At 39.3% G+C, this 13,990-nt stretch overlaps 1 protein-coding gene across 2 annotated transcripts in view; it reads right to left on the bottom strand.

Annotated features, from left to right (window-relative positions):
* Positions 1 to 13,990, bottom strand: part of RAB3C (RAB3C, member RAS oncogene family) — a 291,590-nt gene that overhangs the window by 257,332 nt on the left and 20,268 nt on the right. For both annotated transcript variants that reach the window (XM_059417913.1, XM_059417912.1), the window contains exon 2: positions 9,976 to 10,203. In XM_059417913.1, coding sequence (XP_059273896.1) covers positions 9,976 to 10,203 — 228 coding nt within the window. The remainder of the gene's footprint in view (positions 1 to 9,975; positions 10,204 to 13,990) is intronic.

The raw sequence follows: 13,990 nt of genomic DNA, 5'->3' as shown, positions 1-13,990 counted from the left end.
TTTTAGAAAGTTGGAGAGCAGCAGTCTTGGCTATTAGTCCCTGTGGGAACTGGGATGACAGGAGAATCACAAAAGATAACAATCTGGATGGGATATGTGGTCACGATATATTTCTGGAAAAAATTTACTCCATTGATTTTGGCTACTTCCTGATTTTTTTTTTTTAATCTGAGAGTTAATATGTTGAAAGTTACTCTAAAAGCAGTGGGGTAAGTTATGTGTCCAGCAGAGAATTATTTAATCTGTCTGAGTCCTGGTTTCCTCATATGTTTAAAAGATCTATGCTAATGTCAACAGTCTGAGGTTGTCATAAGCATTAAAAATAAAATGTGCTCAAGTGCCGGGGTGGCTCAATCAGTTAAGCACCTCCCTTGAGCTCAGATGATGATCTCAAGCTCCTGGGATGGAGTACCACGTCCAGCTCCTTGCTGAGCAGAAAGTCTGCTTCCCTCCTCTTCCCCTTGTTTGTGCTCTCTCTCTCTCACTCACTCGCTCTCTCTCTCTCTCAAATAAATTAAATCTTAAAAAAATAATAAAATAAAAAATAAATGTGCTCAGTGGCTCACCCAGAGAATGACTCAAAAGCAGCACTTACAGAGAAAAGGTGTAGCAGAATGGGTTAAGAGAAAAGCCTCCAAAGCTAGGGGGCTCACATTGCTATCTGCTAACTATTTGTTAGCCACGAGACCTTGGGTGAGTTATTCACATTCTTTGTGCCTCCGTTTCCTCATCTGTAAACTGAAAATAAAAATGGCACCTGTCTCATAGGTTTCTGTGAGGACAACAAGACTTAGCACTCATAAAAATGTTCAACTATACCTGGCACATTAGGGATCACTGAGTGTCGTTTGCCTCAGAAATCTGGTGTCCTGCCCCAGTGTCCATTTTCTACCCCACTGCACTGACACATGTGCCTCCACAATCCCCCCATACATTTCTTTCTTGCTGCCACAACAGCTTCTTAGCAGAGTCTGTTAGTCCCTGCAGATATGCAGGTAAAATTTCTGCAAAAATAGTGGTGAACTGCCATGAAGACGACTGAAGATTAGGTTCCTTCCAAGAAGCACCAGCAATGGGTTCACACAGTCATCTGCTCTTTGACAGTTTTGCAAAAGTAATGCCTTTTTATACCTTGTTCCTTAAAGAAGACCGCCAAACTGTAAATGCTATAGGTTCCAATAATCTAAACTCTCCTGCTCAGAATCCGAGCAGTCAAGATCTGATAAACAAAGAGTAAGCAAGAAGCACTACATGAAGCTATGGTGCAGAAAAAACCCCAGAAAACAAAAACTCTTACTTTTGAAATAGGGGCAGGGGAGGGGAAGGAGGGAGAGATGGGGAGAGAGGGGGGAGGAGGAAAATAAGAATATTCATCCCTCTTCTTCAACATCTAGCTCCTTCTCACCCTTTGGGTCTTAGCTCAGTTAGCAAATATAAACCCTCCTTGAACATCTGACAAAAACAAGTTTCCCCTCCCCTGTTGCTATCTTTTCATTTATCAGAGGTTTCTGATTATATATCCATAGCACCATCACAATCTAGAGTTTCTGAGTATTTACTTTCAATCTCAAATTCCTTCCCAGTGTCTGGGCCATAGTAAAAACTCAAGACATGTTGATTGAGTGACCGAATGAGTGAATCAGTGAATACCTAATTCTACTTCATTCATCAATTTCATGTGTCCCATGTAGCTGCCCTTGGGAAGCCTTCCCCAAGTCCCTAAGCCTGGGTTAGGCTTCTTTCCTATACACCCCGTGTTCACACCTCCAGAGCAGTTATCACAGCAGGTGGAATTCTCTCTTCATTCACTACCTCCCCATCTGACAGTTGGTTCCCACGGCAGAGCCTGTGTATCCTTCACCATGATGTCCCCAGCACCTAGCACAATGCCTACCCCATAGTAGGCACCCAGCAGAAACCTGGTTTGATTAAATTATTTGATGGAGCATAAAAGTCTACAGGTTGGTACTCTGTTTTTAGGAAAGAAGAAAACTCACATTTCTTGTTAATTTTGTGCCTAATGTTGAATAATCCTAAGTATTTGTTACGGCCAATACTTAGTAGGTAAAAGGTGTAGGTGTTTTCTCTCATTTCACAAAGGAGTCAAATGAGGCTCAGAGAAGTCAGGGCTTGAGGTCACAGCTAGTGAGATCAGAGTCAGTATAGGAACCCCAGACCAGCAGGGTCTGAAGTCCCTGCTCATGTTGCTGGACCACTCTGCTCCTTGGGGACACCCATTACATGACCCTGGGGTGCTCCTTTCTTTTGTTTGTTGTCCGGTCTTCCCACATAGCTGGCCATCTCCACTGGGCCAGGAACAAAGTCTTTACCATTCCTCCCATTTTGTCAATGTTAAGAAGGTGGCTTAAACACAGTGGGATTGCAAGAGTTGCTGATTTCAGCTTCCTGAGAGGGTGAATGTTATGCATCTTGACACTTTGCACACAAGCATCAACTTCCTCTCAGGAGTGAAACCAAACACTGTCTTTCTCAATCTCTCAGGGAAAGCAGATGCTAGGTTAGAAGACATGTGAAGTGGGAAAGAACATACAAATGACAGTACCAGGAATGGTTTTGGCAGCAGCTGCTGGCTTCAGGGGTTCTCTTAAGGAATTTACCTGAATGTTAGCTCCTTATAAATGGATGAAAGGATCGGAACACCATCCTGAAATCAGTGGGCAGGGGGATTAGGCTAAATGAGCACCAGATGCAAAGATTACAGGTAGAAATATTTTCCCATTCCACTTTACTCAGACTCTTCCTTCCACATACTCTTCTTTATCTGTGTGTTCCCCAACAGTGGAAACAGGCATTCCAGAAATATACAAGGAAGAAGCTAGTTGAATGTGTTCCAATCCCTCCTGCTGTGTATATCTGTGTATTTTAAACATAGATAATGCACAATCCACTTGTGCCGATGGATAGTAAATAAAAAACAAAACAATAACAACAACAACAACAACAACAAAAACCTGATTTCTTTTTGTAACCATAAATAATTTCTTGGAACAGGTAATGAAGAAACAAGGGAAAACATGGAGCAATTACATAGTGTGGGAAAAGTACTTGCTAAGGATTACCAGATGTAGGATTTCAGACTGGAGAATCTAAAAATCTCAAAGAAATCACTTGGCTTTCCTGGACTTCATTTACACCACGTAGTCAAGTACATATGGGCTTTGGATAGAGTGCTCTGGTTGGAATCCTGCCTCTAACACAACCTAGCTATGACTTTGGGCAAATTACCTTATCTTTCTGATTCCCCATTCCTTCATCTCTAAAACTGGGCTATTAATACCACCTTCCTTCATGGGGAAAAATAAATTCTAAAATGCATATAAACATAAAGTATTCACTCTGTGGGTCAAAACTGGGTTCAAGAAATGATGCTCTGTCAGTCATATCATCAAATGAGGGGTTAAGCCAGAAAAGGTGTAAGAGCATTTCCTGACCCAACTTTCTAGGTCTCCGAATACTCAGACCCAGAAATGCACGGTGCCTGTGCCAAGAATATCTGAAATCACAAGCATTTGTCAGAGTATCAGTGATAGAGAGTCAATGACAGAAGCCAACCTAGGGCTCCAAGAACTCGCCTTCTGTGTTAGCCATGTCTTTCATTTTCTGTATTCTGATGTTGTGACACCTGGGGCCTTGTGGGCTCAGGAGGGACAGGCCCTCTCAGAGTTAGCCAATTCCTGGAGACATTAAACAACTTACTGGCAGCTCACTTTCAAATGCAAATGAATGAATACAGAGCTCCAAAGCCCCAACCACCTCCCTTACTGGGCTCCCCACTTTGGCTCACTCTCCACCTGCCCTTATCACCCTGAGGCCAGGTACCAGACAACCAGGGACAGCCTCTATGCCCCCCAGGGTCTGCTGAAATTCTTCCAACTAGGAGTCATAAATCTGCTGACCCTGCTGTGCCATTCCCACCACAGAACCACAACAGAGACTCTTGTCACACATCTGTACCCTTTCCTGACCCACCCTGGTGGTTCCCCTCATTCCTCTTACGTCCCCAGCCCCAGCCCATGCCTCCTTCTCTTAAGTATGCTCCTGCATCCATGACTATCTGTAAACCTGGTGATTCACAGACCTGTACCCCTGGGGATAAAAATATATGTTTATAAAAATAAAAAATTAAAAAAAAAAAAAAAAAAAAAACCTATCTTTTCAATGATAGTTGTCTCCTGATCTGTTGGCCCTGCCATACTTAAATAACAATAAAACCTATATTTTAAAACACCTTCTTCCTCCATGCCTCCCCTAGGGAAGCAGGGCTTGTAGCCTTCTCTGGGTTTCCAAGTCCATTTCTTGTACTAGATTCGAACTAGTTATGCCCAGCATACATGGTTACTATAGGGGAATCAGAATCCTCTTTACTTGCCTGCGGTCCAGCTGCACCTATTTGACAAACAGATGGGACCTTTGTGAAAAGGAAAAGGTGCCTGTCAGGGAAAGCATCAGGCTCAAGTGGCACAGCAGCTGGAGAATGACCCCACTTGACCCTGTGGCCGGTGCCCTTGACCACTGTATAACTGTGTGTATCTTTATGTGGCAGCTCTGGATCCTGAACATGCTGAAAGTCAGTTTCTGAGTAACTAAGCCTGGTCAGAACTTCAGAAATGAAGTAGAGAGGAGGAGGGGGGAAAGGGAGAGAAAGGAAGCCGAAAGACAAGGAGCCATAAAGGGCAGTGCAAACAGCAATGCTCTCTGTCTGCTGCCTACCTGCCCCTCTCCCCATTTAAACCTATGTTACCTAAGCTATGGCTTTTTCAAGTTCAGTCTTCATTCGTTAGAGTCAACACTGATTTTTGGTCTTAAATAATGTAGACCCAACTGAAAAAGGATACCCAGGTGCTTTCTTTAAGCAAGGGAAGATGCCATTTATTCAGCAGAGCCACACTGTGAAGTCTGGCTACCTACACAGTCTAATTTCAATAACTGCCAGTACTTCTTGCTTTGCAATTTGCTATAAACCTCAGTGCTCTCATACTAGTAATCTAAATACTAAAAATAAATACAAGTAATATTCATCTTAGTAATTGAATCCCTAGCATTTCTCAATCTTCTCATTGGGAAGACATCCACTCTACATAGGCCTTCTCAAAGCTAAACTGTTTTTAAAATTAGAAGCAAAATTACACAGACCCCAGCTGCAAAATACTTTTCTCCAATTAAAGTGAAAAACCACACTAAATTTCTCTCTAATATATTCATAATAGCATTAAGCAGACACTAAAAAAAAAAAAAAAGTATCAGACCAAGTACTTTGAATCTTTATAATTTTCAAAATTTTTGATTTGAGAATCATAAAAATGATAATAAAATTAAAATGCAATGAGAAATGTTAATTTGGTGAATGATAAAGGGATTCATGAATATATTAATGGAATATAAAGTTTGTAACTAAGTACAAATGATCGATGATATTTATTCCAAGGCAGTAATGAACTTCCACAGAGAGAAGGTGTAACATGACCAGGAAGAAATGTCAATGTTTTCTAGTAGCTGTTAAAATGCTTTCTTTGAATATGGACTGTCCAAAATCCAATAAGCAATCCAGTTTGTGGACTCAGAAACCCCCTATGCTGCACATGCAAAAGTAAACCACTGAGAGGAAAACAGGAAAGTCTTCCTACCTAAGCTCTTCTACCTGACATATTAGAAATACTACTTGAAATCTTGAACTTTCAAATATTTCAAATACTTGAAATCTGGGCTCAAGTTTGATGTTCCTGTGCCTGGTGGATTCCACTGGCAACCAAGCAGATTCATCACAGTTGTCATAACATAGCACTTACCTTGAGTTAAGAGTGGACTTGGTATTATAGTAATCAGACTGGCTCAACTAGTGGGAGACCTGCTGTGGCACTGATTATAAGTTAAAGCCAAATATTTATCTTCCCTATGTCTTGGTTTCTTTACCTAGAAGTAGTCCTATTCATGGACAGTTTAAAACTCATGAAATAATCAGAATCATATCAACAACCTCAGCCTGTCTGGGTAAAAATATGAAACTTTCAGCCCCTGCCCCAAATCCCATCCTCTGGGAGGGGAGAGTTAATCGCCAAGTGCTAATGGATTTAATCAACAGTGCCTATGTAATAGAAGCTCCATAAATATCCTAAAAAATGAAGTTCATTTGGTGAACACAACAAGATGCTGGGAGTATGGCATGCTCAGAGAGGGCATGGAAGCTGTGTCTATCCTCCTTCCTTGAAACTGCCTTATTTATCTCTTCTGTTTGACTGTTACTAGGTTCTAGCCTTTATAATAAACAGGTAATATTAAGTGAACTGCTTTCCTGAGTTCTGTGAGTAATTCTAACAAATTGACTCTGGAGGCTGAAGTAATGGGACCCCCCAATTTAGAGCCTGTAGGTCAGAAGCATAGGTAGCCCAGACTGGTGACTGGAGTCTGAAGTGAAAGAGGCAGAATGAGGCCCTTTATCTCTGGTCTGTGTTAGCTCCATATAGTTAGTATCAAAACTGAACTAAATTATAGGACAGCTAGTTGATGGCTGGAGAGCTGAAGCATTAATTGATCTTCTGACACCACACATTTGGTGTCAGAAGTGTGAGGAGGAACAACTGTGTAGCATAGGCTAAGATGATTGTGGATATACAAAAGAATCAGTTACAAGTTAATACAAGTACATAAAAATACCATAAGGTGGGAAAAATGGTTAATTGGTTATTAAAATACAATGAGATGAAAAATCATCAATGCCAAATATATTCCCAAATAAATGAGTTGAAGATGATAAATGATAAAAACTGTACAAAATTAAATATTTTTCAATATATTTATATGACTGCATAAAGCAAGGATCCCTAGAATTACTGTAGGTATATCTATACTTAGGCATACCACCCTATTATCCTTTATCCTATCATCCTTGGCATGCCTCAATTCATTAAACAGGCCAAAATTTTTCAAATTTTTCTTCATTTAGGATTGCCATAATTTAAGATTGCTATCATCACGAAAACACCACCGCATTCCATAAGACTTCTTAATTATGGCATCTTGGTAAAGGGGAACAAACCCAAGTATTAGTATCTGACAGACCCATCTTGGAATCAGCCACACATCACACTTGATCTTGGGCAAGCTACTAATCTTGTCCCACCTTCAGATTTCTCAAATAAAATAAGAATAATAATGATAAATGCATAGTTATTATTAATAATGCAAAAGCTATGTGTTTAAGTTAGAGAGACCTTCCCAACAAAAATGGCTCTGGGATCTAGAAGAGCAGTGAAGGTGCCTGGGACTAATTTCCAAGCTCTTAACACCAGTTCTAATTAGACTTGGAAAACTACAGAGTTAAAATAAGTAGAAGAGTAAGAGTCTATTATAAACTGCCTAAAGAATACTTGTCTGTGTACATACCCACATCTTTAAATTTACAAACCATCAATAAATGCTAGTTACCTATAATAGTTATATAATTGGTATTTCTTTATGTAAGTATATAATTACTCTGTGAATGTTAGTTTATTTTTCCAATCAACTCTAAGTTCAATGAACATCAAATCTTTTTGTAGTACTTCTTTTGAATGTTTCACAGTCTACGAAACCAGTTGGTATACAGTAATTTACACCTTTAGAATCATAGGTTCATTAAGAGTTCCTAATAACCCTAAAGAAGAAGAAATGAGACTGCCTTAATTGCAAAGGTAACAGTGGCCATCATTACTACTGTTGTGAGTAAGGAGAAGGCAAGGTGAAAAATTCCTGAGTGGCTGACCCCTAAAGGAGAGTGGATATCCACCAAATGGGAAAATGGAACCCCCAGAATGATGTCCTGCACTGAACTGGCTGTGAGGAGAGTTGGAAGTTTTGGAAAAATGGTGGACTATGGAAGAAAAATTTTAAAAGAGTTATGTCAGGGCTTCTTGAGTAAAGTGATGGGAGGTGAGAAGCTTGAGGACGCAGCTTACGGACTGATTCAAGCTTAGGGTGGCTCAAAGGAGAGCAATTTTCATCCAAGAGTAAGACCTACAGAGAAATAACTTCATTTTAACCCCCCAGAGAGCTCAATGAATCAGCTCTGGTCTGGTACTAGCTGAATGCTTTTGAAGAAAATATTTTTTGTAAATAGGAAATACTTTATAATTCTCAAAAATCTCTTATATTATTTCAAATGTATCTGTTTTGCATTAAGAACAGATAATTCTATATTACTACATTTCTGTCAAAAACCTAGATTGAGAAGTTGCTAGAGATTATTAGATAGATTTAACACACCATCCATCACAACATCCATCATTAGGCATCTGTAAGGTATGAAGCTGTGAGGAGAAACAAGGAGCTGTCAACCAAAGGAATGACTGATATTTTAGTGGTAGAAACAACATGGTCAGAGAATTGAGAGATATGTGGTTACAAAATTAATTTTCAATTTTCAAAATTCGTCAGAGTTAAGGGGCCTTTCTTAAACCTGAATATGAAAGTTATCCCAATATGACAGTGGATTGCCTAGAGCCCAAAAGGAAGAGAATAAATCAGGGCCCAAACACAAAGCAATGAACACAGCTCCTTTTGTCTCCATAGATGGGCTGTGTGTTTAAGTTCCAAAGAGGAACCCTCCCAACAAAAATGGCTTTAGGGGTTGGAAGAGTAGTGAAGGAGCTGGGACTACTTCTCCAAGTTCTTACACCAGTTCTCATTAGACCTGGAAAACTCCAGAGTTAAAATAAGTAAGAGTATGAGTCCATTATAAGCTGCCTAAAAGGATACCTCTCTGTGTACATCCCTACATCTTTGAATTTACTCCTAGGAGCTTTAAGATAAAAGTCACTCAGTTTATACTGACATTTTAATAAAGTGTTTTTATTTTTTAGAAAAGTTTAAATGTTGTACTCTGGGATTTATCTTTCTTTCAACTCTCCATATTTGAGGAAGGAGATTAATCATCAGTGCTACAGATCTACCCTGGGGCTAGCACAAAATGATAGTAGATATCAGAAATGTCTCAGAAGAAGATAGAAAACACCTCTTGAAAGGAAATGCCTGTTTGTAGCGCCAGTCAATTGGAGTGGCAGAGGCACAAATAAACAGGAAAAAAGAACCAAAACTTACTATGGAAAAATTCCACACCATTGTACTCATATATTACATGATACACACAAAAAAATGCATACTACATAATTCTCTCTTGGTATGGTATGACTAAGTTTCACTCATTCTTATATTACCTTGAACCTGTTATCCACATACAGGTTTTTTCTGTTTTTTACTAGCTATTCTCCCAAATGTTTCCGAACAATTTAGTTAAAGAAATTTTGATCTTCTGCATCAGTAGAAAGAGGTAGAAAGTTAGCCAAATGTTCTCAAAACTTCTTGGGAAACCTTCTGCTTAGAGGGAAACGCTGTTATCAAGTAAATATTTTATTTCATTTGTTTTGTTTTGTTTTTTTGTCTGCATAAATGTAACTCAAAGAGCCGAGAAAACAATCTGTGAAGTATGAGTAGACCATGTTCAAAGTTTTCTCTGGGGCTTTATAAAGGAATCAAACCTAAGTTTTCTTTATACATGGTCATTTACCTTCTTCTTTATAATGCCCAGGACAGCATGCTTCCTATGACCTAAAAGGCTAGACTGACTTTGCCTATTTTGGAGATTACAAAAGTGGCAATGAGGGCTGCACGGACTTGTCCAAAGTCATACAGATGATAAAAGGGATGGCCTGGCTTCTCACTGATTGTTCCTTCTACCACCAACACAACACATATTTGGACTCTAAGAAGGATCACTTGACAACAAGGCATAATTCAGTCTCCATACTTTAGAGAGGCATCACTCTACTATCTTTGAAATAGAATAGAATTTTTCAAGCAAAGAACCTGGAAATGGGGCCTGTGGACACCATGGGGACAGAACAAGGCAGAAAGCATTTCCCTTAAATACATCTATGTTCAATGCCCTCAACTGAAGAACATTGTTATTTCAAAGTCACTTACCCAAATCTGAAGCTTGATTCTCTTTTCATTTTTGAATACAGTTTTTACTTTGAAATCGATCCCCACTGTGCTGACAAATGCGGATGTAAAGGAGTCATCTGCATAACGGAACAGGAAAGATGTTTTCCCCACACTGCTATTGCCGATGATGAGCAATTTGAACATGTAGTCAAAGTTCTGATCAGAGGAGTCTTTCTGGCCATACCGGGCATCTTGGGAAGAGGCCATCTGTGGTTTAAAAAAAAGAGAGCAAGAAACATGGATCAGTCTTCCATTCGATATGAAGCTTGCAGCACACTCGTTATTGGCCTTGCCCAGAAACAGATGTCAGACCACTCAGGAAACCAGTTGAGAATCCTCCCCAGTTTCCCTCTGATGCTGGTATCCATGGCAATAATTCCCTGCTGGAAGACAGAACAGCAAATCTTACAGCTCTTTCCAGCTGTGTTGGTGTTTGTCACAGCTCAGCATTCAGAACCAATCAAAGACACCAAAGGAGACATCTATAAAGGTTACATGAAAAGCAAAGATATGAGGAACTGGCCAGAGCATGTGGGCTCTGAAACTTTATAATCCCAGTGATGGACACACCAAAGTGGCTGAACAGCAGGGTGTTTCTTACTGAATCATCTGAATATTAGAATCTCTCTTATTTCCTAGGAAAGTGTACCCAAAGCATGTATCTATTTCATCTGTTAACATCACATTAAAGCAACATCCTAAAATAAATGGCAATCCCTTCAAATTAAAAGTGATGATGGCAAGTATTTATGGTTCAAACACTGTATGGGAAACTTACCTAACCTAACAACAACCCAATGAAGTAGATTCATATTTAAATGAGAAAATTGAGGCTCAGAGTTATTGAGTAATGTGCTCAAGTTCACACAGGTGATGAGTAATAGAAGACAGAATTCAAATCAGGTAATGTCACGATAGGACTCATGTTCTTAACCTCTATCCTGGTTCTCAATCATGACTAGGGAGATATGCATATCTGCTCTAAAAGACAATGTAGGAAATGTGCATTATGAATTATCACTGAAGAATCCTACCTGGGTTCAAACCTTGGCTCTACCATTTCCTGGCTATGGGACTTTGGGCTGGTTTATTATTTTAAAATGGTGTGCATCAGTTTTTTCTCTTACATGAAATAGAAAAAAATATGATCTAACTTAGAACATTTGTAAAAGAATAGATGGCATATCTGTAAAGCAGATTTGTAAAGTACCTAGGATGGCATAGAAAATGATCTTCATTATTAATTATAAATGCTTTAGATGGATGTTAATTTTTTTCCTCACTTGATCACCTTAATATCTCCAAAGCTGATGCTGCATTATTTCTAAAGGATTTTATTCATTTATTTTAGGGAGAGAGAGCAAGCAGAGGGAGGAGCAAAGGGGGAGGGAGAGGGAGAGAATCTTGAGCAGACTCTGGGCTGAGCACAGGGCTAAAGTGGGGCTCGATCCCACAACACTGAGATCATGACCTGACCCGATACCAAGAGTCGGATGCTCAACCAACTGAGCCACTATGGCACCCAGTGATGCTGCATTTAAGTGCCATTTGGCTCAAAAGAAATGTTCAGATGGTGAATCCCACTGGTTAGTGCACTTACTTACATTTTCTTATGTTATGAATTCTTTGGCAATTGCTGTGTTATCCAACATAATCCAATATAGAAGCCACTAGTCCTTTTATTTAATTAAAGTTAATTAAAGGGGCACCTGGGTGGCTCAGTGAGTTAAGCCTCTGCCTTTGGCTCAGGTCGTGGTCTCAGGGTCCTGAGATCAAGCACCACATTAGGCTCTCTGCTTGGCAGGGAGCTACTTCCCCCTATCTCTCTGCCTGCCTCTCTGCCTACTTGTGATCTCTCTCTCTGTCAAATAAATAAATAAAATCTAAAAAAGTTAATTAAAATTACATAGAATTTAAAATTTAGTTCCTTAGTCACACTGGTCATGTTTCTAATGCACAATAACTGCATGTGGCCAGGAGCAAAAGTATTGGACAGGTACAGAGCATTGGCATAACTGCAGAAAGTTCTATTGGGCAGTGCTAGGCTAGGCAGATAGTCTTTTTTGCACTTCCAATAAAATCTGTTTAATAATTATCTTTCTTCTGGGGAAGGTGGTCAAGAGGGAAGCCTCAGAAGTTAGTAGATAGTAGAATGCTTGAAACAGTAAGTAGTACTCAACCTCATCTAAGACATCAGTTGTTGAAGTCACATGCATTGTGTTTATACACAATTAAGGGAAAGGAGAAAAAGGAGATGGTGAGATAACATATTCTCTTTCTACAAATACTTAGTGCCGGTAAGAGAACACAATTATATGTATAGGAACGTAAGAATAAGGATAAACAGAAAATCTGTATATATTATTAAATTTAAGGTTAATACAAATTTTGAATGCATTTCACACTTATTAAATATCAGCTTACGCATTTGTTTTTTTAAGTCCATGTAACCACACTGATGTCTTCAATAATTACAACTTGGAATGAGTGTTGACGAGTGAAACTGGGCCACTACAACAGGCAGATATTGTGATTTTCCTTTCTGGCTCAGGCATCTACTGGCTAAAGTAAACCTCGCCCAACACAAGCAGCCAGCCAAGGACAAAAACAGGATTATAACTCTGGACTGTATGTTTGAACAACGATGTCTTCCTCTGATGACTTCTGAAGCCCCAGAACAGTCAGGAAACTGTTTCATGTGACCACCCCATTCCTGCAGACATAGTCCTTTCACCAATTACAACAACCCTGCTCCCTTCTGAAAGTGCTAAGTTCAGCCAGACCTGCAAATAAGATCTTTTACATGAACCAGCCCAGATCCTAGGTCCTGGGTTAAGAATGTTCAGCTAAGCCACAGTCAGAAAATAGACACTACAACTTTTCTAGAGCTGCCCATACTCAGCCCGATAACATACCATATACTGCATCCCATCACTATAAGGTGGTATCCAGCTGAGTCCTGTGGCTCTCCAGGACGCATCAACAAGAAAACATGACCTACAGCTGCTATCAATTTCAAGTCCTATTCCAAAAGTAGATTCTAAAACCTGTAGCAATGTCAACTTCATCAATATATAGACTTTTTGACTATAATTACAGAGATTTAGATGGAGAAAACCATATTGGGGTTTTCTCTGGTATGAGAAATTGAAAACATTTAATTTCAAGGGCTGATACATCTTGCAATGTTGGCAGCAAAGAAGGTGCTATTTTTTTTTTTTTTTACTATTTCTTGATTTATATACCCAGTAAGATTCACAAAGAGCCAATAAAATGTGCATTGGGAATGCAGACGTCTTTCATTAAAATTCAGAATAATGAAATACAACCTGGCCCAGAGGATTGAGAAAAAAAATCCCTAATCTTACTGAAAACAGAAATGAAGTGGTCTGACAGCATATGAATGTCAAAGACACTTGTCTTCACTATGTCAATTTACTGATACTTCTAAATACTAAGTCATCTGAACATTCTCATAGTTTTCATGGAAAAATACAGCTGATATTTGAAATGTGAGTACACATGAAGTAACCTCCCAGAAAGTAAATCAGATATCATAAAATATATATAAAAGATAACTCTTTAAAAAAAGATGACTCTTTAAATTGCATTAATCTTGAATTAATTAAAAAAATCAAGGAATTGGAAAGCATTTACAAGGTAGTCCAACTTTCTACTCATTCCAAGAGTCCCTTCTGCTGGCATCTCAGGATCTCAGGTTAGTATTATAGCCAAGCCCGTCACACAGAGTGACAAAAAGTTTACGAGATTGTGAAGCACCATAATCCACTGCTGAACTGCAATTGTTATCAATTTCTTTCTTAGAGTAAAGTTAAAATCTCCTCCCTATAGCTTCTGCCCACGTGTTCTAGATTCTGCCTTATAAATCAAGACAGTTGATTCCTCTCCCATCTGAGAGAGCTCCAGGTGACTGAAGGAACAAATCACAGCCCCATACACTTTCTCTCTCTTGGATGATCCCAACTGCCTTCCC

This window comes from Mustela nigripes, chromosome 12, assembly GCF_022355385.1.
Source record: "Mustela nigripes isolate SB6536 chromosome 12, MUSNIG.SB6536, whole genome shotgun sequence".
Classification (NCBI taxonomy): domain Eukaryota; kingdom Metazoa; phylum Chordata; class Mammalia; order Carnivora; family Mustelidae; genus Mustela; species Mustela nigripes.
The sequence above is the reverse complement of the archived record's forward strand: the minus strand, read 5'-3'. Positions and strand labels throughout refer to the sequence as shown.